The sequence below is a fragment of the Trichomycterus rosablanca genome, chromosome 25, assembly GCF_030014385.1.
Source record: "Trichomycterus rosablanca isolate fTriRos1 chromosome 25, fTriRos1.hap1, whole genome shotgun sequence".
NCBI lineage: Eukaryota > Metazoa > Chordata > Actinopteri > Siluriformes > Trichomycteridae > Trichomycterus > Trichomycterus rosablanca.
The window spans coordinates 2,107,588-2,115,180 of NC_086012.1; the positions used below are offsets into that span (position 1 = coordinate 2,107,588).

At 38.4% G+C, this 7,593-nt stretch overlaps 1 protein-coding gene across 1 annotated transcript; it reads left to right on the forward strand.

Moving 5' to 3' along the window:
* The first annotated feature begins 686 nt into the window (after positions 1-686).
* On the forward strand, positions 687-6,905 carry dnajc1 (DnaJ (Hsp40) homolog, subfamily C, member 1). Its single transcript, XM_062987869.1, has 12 exons — positions 687-1,019; positions 2,023-2,124; positions 2,248-2,294; positions 2,433-2,598; positions 3,003-3,100; positions 3,318-3,408; positions 3,490-3,580; positions 3,903-4,063; positions 4,168-4,287; positions 5,572-5,620; positions 5,699-6,111; positions 6,197-6,905. The coding sequence occupies exons 1-12, from the start codon at positions 864-866 to the stop codon at positions 6,263-6,265; spliced, it is 1,563 nt and encodes a 520-aa protein (XP_062843939.1). The 5' UTR covers positions 687-863; the 3' UTR covers positions 6,266-6,905.
* The last annotated feature ends 688 nt before the right edge of the window (positions 6,906-7,593 follow it).

Genomic DNA, 7,593 nt, shown 5'->3' on the forward strand with positions numbered 1-7,593 from the left:
CTTTCCAAGCGAAGTCACAGTCAGTTTCAAATGAATATATATCAACATAACATGACGATTATGCCACCATGTACTATACATAATGTTGTGAAAATATTAACTTGCATGGGTAAATTATATGTAAAAAAAAAAACATTAACATGGGGATATTGGGAATAAAGGCAATGTCTTTTCCTAAAAATCCATGATTATTTTAGCAAGACAATCAAGACCTGCTCACACTACAACAGCATGGCTTTATGAAGTACATGTGCTTGACTGGCCTGTGGCCTGTCTGTAGTCCAGATCTGGTTTCTGACTTTACTGACAAATGTGTTCCTTAAATAAATAAATAAATAAATAAATAAATAAATAAATAAATATGAAAAGAAAGAAATAAGTTTTATCCATTTGTAAAAAAAAAAAGAAAGAAAAGAAAGAAAAGAAACCCTGCTGGTGGTATTACAGGCCTGCTGTGAATGACTATTTGTGACTGTGATAAATCGCAAATGATTCCCTGCTGGCTATGTAGACCACTACATAGTGTATTGAAGTCATTATCTGACACTTGATGTAGGGCCCTTAAATAAGGGAGAATGGAGCGTTTTGGGACTCGGCCTTTCTGACAAAACCCTTGTGGTTGTCGAACTTCGCAGCGACGTGTGTGTCCGGCTCAGCCCTGATTGGTCTCTCGTGTGGCGGCTGCGTGTGAAACCTGTAGCCGCAGAAGCTGAAGTGAGCCACGTCTCGTTAGTAGCCACGTTCATCTGGGGAAGAAGGGGAGCCATGCTAGACCCCTTTAAGTCATAGATACCGACTCTGTAGCCACCAGGAATGGATGACTGAGGTTATATTCGACGATACGGCTGCTAATAAGATCGACAATGACTCGTAAATGTGTCTTGAGGTGCGTTTTGTTGGTTGTCGGGTTTTTCCTGATCCAGCCGGGGCCGGTAACTGCGTGGGATGCAGATTTGGAGCTGTTTGATTTGGTGGAAGAAATTCCACAAACCTTTTACGAGTTTATGTCTGTTAGTCGGGTAAGTATTCACAGTGTTTTCCTCTTTATAAGCGTTTTATTGCTGTTAGTGCAGATCTGTGGCTTGTTTCGGGTTGTAAATCAATACTTTATCATTTATTTGTTTGATACAATTCATCAGTATTATGTTTACCGCATTGCATAAAGCTTATGAACACCTACAAATGAATTTCCAAAGAACCTTCAAGCTGTCTTTAAAAATATTTTATGTATTGAGGTAAAAGCTTTTCACCTACACAGGCGGTTACAGAACTCTTAAGCGGGTGCAGCATGCAGGAAACGCCGAGGCTTTGAGGCCTAGTGTATTGTCAACATTAAAGGCAAAACCAGTGTAAACAGCGTTAACAGGCGCCCATATAGCTTTTAACATTTGAAACGATCGGCTTTTAATAATGCACAACTGAAGTATAACGATGACCTGTCTCTTGGAAATGTAATGATTTGTGCATGGAAATTTGGTGAGAGAGTTTGTTTACATTAAACAATGAACTGGTTCTTTGGCCACAAAGGACAGAGGTATGTTTTAAATGAAGTATTAAATACCAACAATACTGTACCTAATGTAAAGCATTGTGCTGCTAGTTTTATGCTTTGGGTCTGTTTTGCTGCCAGCTGAACTGATGCATTGCATCAGAAAATAAACAATATACGATACCTAAACAGTTACACAATCCACAACAGTTTATAAATGCCAGAAAAGTGTCAATAATTGGTTGAGCAGAGCCAGTTCTATGAAGCAGAGTGCTAGAAGCTTGTTGATGGTTGTTGAAGGTGATTGGGTCAGTTGAGAAGGGACAACAACCAAATATTAGGTGTGTGTAATGTATATCCATTGTCATGTTTACAGAAAACTCAAAAGTAATAATAAAATAAAAACTTTTATAGCTATAATACACAGACCCAACTGTGGCTCCTCAAATTATGCCACTTTGTATATTCTTAAATCTCAGCCTGATTGTCTATTTCTTTTAAATTTCATTTAGTAGAGTCCTGTTCTTTTATAGGATGCTTCTTCAGCAGAGATCAGGAAAGCCTACAGGAAACTTTCTCTCGTTCTTCACCCAGATAAAAACAAAGATGAAAATGCTGAAACTCAGTTTCGTCAGGTAAACTAAAACTCTTGATGATTTGCTACAAAACTACATAGAGTTCTTGCTTCATTTTAATGTGTCCAGTTTATTAAAATGCATCTGTTGATATGTATTTAACTTTATATTCATCATTTCTAGCTGGTTGCCATCTATGAGGTTCTTAAGGATGAGGAGAGAAGGCAAAGGTAGGGGGATAGTTTTAATTTTTGTGACTTTGTCATGTTTCTACATAAACACATGGTACCTTGGTTGAAAGTTGATCTATTTGTTTGAATCTGCTCTAGATGCAGATGTGAATAATTCCGGCCTCATATCTCTTGCAGGTATGATGACATCCTGGTCAACGGGCTGCCTGACTGGAGACAGCCTGTGTTCTACTACCGGCGTGTTAGAAAGATGAGCAACGGCGAACTGGGCTTCCTGCTCTTCTTCATTCTCACTGTGTGCCACTATGCAGTCATCTGGTCCATCTATCTAGAGAAGCAATTGGTAAATAATGCTTGACGTGAATCATTTAAAATATTAAGTGCTCCTGATCACATGCCCCTTTTCCATTGCAGGTACCTCATGGTACAGTATGTTTTTAAATTGGTGACTTCTTATTTAATGCTAAATTTGGTTAACTGTTTAACCAGGGATCAAGTGTACTGATGTGGCTTATCACCTCACAAGTGAGAGAATATTAGCGGCATATTTAAAGCCTGACTGATTAATTGTGCCATAAAAAAGGTGACGCAGTAACTGCATTCTCCGCCTTACTGGTACCGCACGTTAGGTACAGCACAGAACAGTTCTGGATTTGGATGTGTAGGTTGCCCTGCAATTGAAAGGGGGCTTTATTTAGCAGTTTGATGTGTGGTGTAATGATGTAAGTGGTATTTAATCTTTTTTAGGACGAACTCCTCAGCAAAAAGAAAAAAGAGAAAAAGAAAAAACAGAGCAGCAAGTTAGCCGAGGAACTGAAAAATACAGGAGAGGAGAAACAAGAGAGGTAAGAAATATATGAGTACATGACACCTTATTAGTCTACCTTGGGCATGCTTGTGGGAGGTGGAAGGACAGTGCCCAGAGGAAACCTCAGCAGATATAGTGAGAACATGCCAAACACTTAACTGCTCTAAAATCATTTTCTAAAATGATCTAAAACCTATTTTTTTTTGTAATCACATTCAAAATCCTCTTGATTAAAAGGATTTTACTTTCCTCAGATCAGATAAACCACACTGGCATGATATTCTACCCCTCAAATTGAGTATCTGGCTGTACTATTCTATAAAGTCTCTTCCTCATGCTATACAGGTGAGTGTCTTTCTTTCCAAGTTTGTTCTGCACATTCGTGATAAAAGACAAGCTGCTTACGTTGTGCTGTTTGGGTTTCAGGATGTAAAGCAGTACTACAAAGATTACAAAGAAATGAAACAACAGGAGAAAGAGCAAGCGGAAGCCCTGATGGAGCAAGAAACCCAGCAAAGTACGGCAAATTACATTTAAGAAATGCTTAATTTAAAATGTTAACCTTGATGGCGATCAATAATGTTGATGCAGGAGATCCTGAGTGTCATCACTGTCTAAGCATTTACCCGATTCATAGACATAGACAGTGACTGACGACAGTGACAGTGATGATTCATTTACCCGCAGTCACTGTTGGTAACTGCCTTATCTTTAACATCTCATGATACAATTCCTTAACGATGTTGGGATGTTTTGTGCTTGACAATGACAGCTAGTAATTTTAGGATGTCTTGTTCACTGATTTAAAAACTATTATCTGTTTTTGTTGACCTGTTCAGGAGAGAAACGACCCAAGGTGAAGAAACCCAAAGTTGAGTTTCCGGTTTACGAGCCTACTGAGTCGGCCTGTGTGCCCGCGTATGATCAAGGGACGTCTATCGAGGACATCGAAGATCAAATGGACTATTGGCTGGAGGATCGGAAACAGCAAAAAAAGAAAGTCAGTCCATAGTTTATCAGGTTTTAATAGAACCGACAATTGGATGGATCTTTTAGTTTGACTATTTTCTTTTAAGTTAAGTAACATGTCTGTGGGGGTTTCAGAGCCCAGATTGGTCAGAAGAGGACCACAGCCTGCTGACCCGCTGCATGGCGAAGTTTCCTGGAGGAACACCAGGCCGGTGGGAGAAGATTGCACACGAGCTGTGCAGATCTGTTGCTGATGTGAGTGTTCGATAGTAGTCTTTTTAACTACTTTAATGCTTAGTAATATTTTATAAATCTGCTTGATTTATTCAGTTTGCTACGACTTAAAATGTTAGGTTGGTGTTAAGCCTGAACACAGAGCACAGAGCCCACTCAGCAGTGTTTTTGTGGACCAAATGATGGACTTTATTGACACCTAGTGGTTAAAAAGTGCTTAGTCTCCTTTAATGGTTTTAAATGTTAAGGGTACCTAAATGAATTCTTTGTTACTGTTGTGCTTGTGTGGGGATTAATATTTCTGGGGTCACACTGAAATGTTTTTTTCGATCATACGTTATTATTAATTAAATAGTTTAGGATTTAGTATCTCTAGTCTGTTTACCATACACTGGCTACCCATCCTGCTCTGTGTTCAGTATAAAGTTCTATCATTAACATATAAATTCTTAAATGTTCTGGCCCTGGTCTATTTATCAGAACTTGTACACCCCTATTCCCCTTCGCGAACACTTAGGTCCTCGGTTACTGGTCTCTTGTCCGCTCCGAAATTGAGATTATATACTGTTGGTGGTAGATCATTTAGTGTCATGGCCCCAAAACTTTCTCTCAGTACTTCTTCTCTCCCCCTCTGTCCTAAGTGGGTTTTGTCCTTCCTTTTTTAATTTGATTTGTAATACAATATTACAATTGTATGCACATGCACAGACAGGCACATCTGCACATTTTGTACATTAATCTGCACATTTTCTTAAATTTTGCACTGTAGTTTCACTTTATAATTTATATATTACAGCTTTCAATTACTTATAATTTATAACAACCCTACGATGTAAACTAAAAACATCTCCATATGTACCCCCAGGTCCCGTTGTTATACAGATACTTGCTTGTTTGTTTGTATAATGTGAATCTCTGTAGTGTGTACTATTACTTTTGACTTTCTGATAAATGTAACTTGCTAATGAGGCCTTAATTTTCTTCGGGATTAATAAAGTATCCGTCCATCCGTCCGTCCGTCCGTCCGTAAAGTGACCTTGGGTATGAGAAAGGCACTACTGTGTATAAATAAAACGTATTATTATTAACAGATAATTAAACACTTATTAATAATGCAAACACTTTATACAGATTGATTCCAGACTTATCTTTTATTTATTTGTTAAACTAGTTGTTTAATTATATGAAGATATTTATTAAGAATTTACATTTTGATCAGTTTTGTATTTAAACATTTGGTAAACAGTTCATAATTCAAATGTTTAATCAGAATTACATGTAAAGGGATGCACTTTTTTCTCCTAGGTTACAACTAAAGTAAAGCAAATCAAAGACAACGTATCAAACACATCAGGTAACTAGACTTTAAATAAATCATTTTCTATTCTTAACAACTTTCAAACAAGCTCACTAGGTCCTCGCTCTTTCTCAGGGATGGTAAAGCTTTCAGAGCTGAAGAGTTGCGCAGTGGTTGGGAAGAGTGCGGTCCCGGACAGTCTCATGACCCAGCGTGAGGAGCTTGGGCAGCCAGAAGAACCCACCGAGCCTGATGTGCCCGAGGAGGCCGAGAGCAAAAACGTCAGAAGGCGAGCCAAAAAATCCACCGTTGGTACCGAAACTGGAGATGAGAAAGTAAAGGGGCGCAGGCAGAAAGACTTTGATCCTAATGCCGTGGATGAGGACAGTGAGGAGGAGAAGAAAGTACCCAAAGAAAAGTCCAGATCAGCTGATGATGTGTGGACCCAGAACCAGCAGAGGCTCCTGGAGCTGGCACTGCAGCAGTACCCACGAGGCACTGCAGAACGCTGGGACAAGATCTCCAAAGTGGTGCCTGGGAAAAGCAAGGTGAGCTGAACTCTGGGCTAAGCTGGAAAAATGTATATGCATAATTATTTTATGATCCTAATCGTATGTGTACTCTTATTTACAGGAGGAGTGTATGATCCGTTACAAGCTGCTCGCTGAACTGGTGCAGAAAAGGAAGCAAGCAAAGAGTTGACAGTTCCGTCATCATTTCTCTCTTACTGTGCCTTATCCTCACCCACCCATGCCATCCAGCTGCCTAACGTTCTGCTAAACCAGGAAACGTCAGTGTTGCAGAAATGCATTACTCTGTATTATCTACAACTGCACATGTGCAGAATGACTGGTTTTATTATTTATTTCATTATTTTCTGCAGTGTTCATGAACTGTTTCTTTAAATAATTTGAAGCAACAGGACGTCTAAAAGTCTTAAGATGTTTGCCCGTGTTTTCTGAACATCTTGTATCTTCTCTGTTTTCAGAGACCCACAGTGGTGTTTTTAATCTCTTAATAAATCATACAGCATTTTATACATCTCACGGTGCGATAAAGCAGTGCACTGACTAGAAAAATGATCACAGTAGCATTTTCACCAGCTTATAATGTGTTTTAGCTTGAATTTCCTTTCAGCAGGTGTGTTGGCAACTTTACTTTGCCTTAAGGTGTGGGTAAATGAAAAACTGTGATTATTAGAAATGCATGTTTTCGTTAGCCGATGAACCTCGGTGCGATGGTTTACATGAGTTGCAGGTGTAAATTTATGTGGTGTCCAGTAATGACATGACAAGGTTCCACTACACCACTGAACAAACCTCAATAAAGTAATCGAGTCTAATGACTACTATATTTTTGCTAGAACTTAAACATAGGCCTAATGCTTATTCTACTAGCAGCAGTTAGTATACTGTTGTGCCGTTCATCATGTTCATGTGGTGCTGTTGGGGGTATGGATGTTGCTTTTACAGTAGATTTTAATAAATTAAAATCACATGTTGGTTCTGAATGACAAACATATAACTTCCACAGACAGACAGATTTACGCTGCAGGATATACAAGCTTTAAAATAATAGAATGTAATTCACACTGGCACTTGTGTGTATATATATTTTTATATTTCTTTAATATTCTATAAGTGCATATATTCATCTCAGTTTTGCACTCATGGTGAAATTAAGACAAGCAAATTCAAGCATGTGAATGAAGAGACATGTAATGATGTCTTACAGCTTGACACTTTAGTGAAAGTGATCATGTCCATACCAAAATACTGAGAACTTCAGAAATTCTCAGTTGTAATGTAAAACAGTACATTTCATGGAAATAAAAGGAATTTTCACTAGTGGTCTTAAGATGTTTGAGTTTACATGATCAAAAATATTGCTGTTAGTTGAAAACATTTTCACACAACAATAATAAAAGAGCTTTAAGTTATGAAGAACATGAATGATTAAACAAAGTTTAAATAGAAATGACTCCAGAGCCACAGTGAACACCTGTTTACTATTCTGAACGCAGCCAATCT

Excerpts from the sequence above, each read along its gene's own strand:
- dnajc1 (XM_062987869.1), top strand. The coding sequence starts at position 864 with ATGACTCGTAAATGTGTCTTGAGGTGCGTTTTGTTGGTTGTCGGGTTT. Across the intron at positions 2,295-2,432 it reads GATGAGGAGAGAAGGCAAAG|GTATGATGACATCCTGGTCA; the intron begins GTAGGGGGATAG and ends TATCTCTTGCAG. Across the intron at positions 3,409-3,489 it reads CTCTTCCTCATGCTATACAG|GATGTAAAGCAGTACTACAA; the intron begins GTGAGTGTCTTT and ends TTTGGGTTTCAG.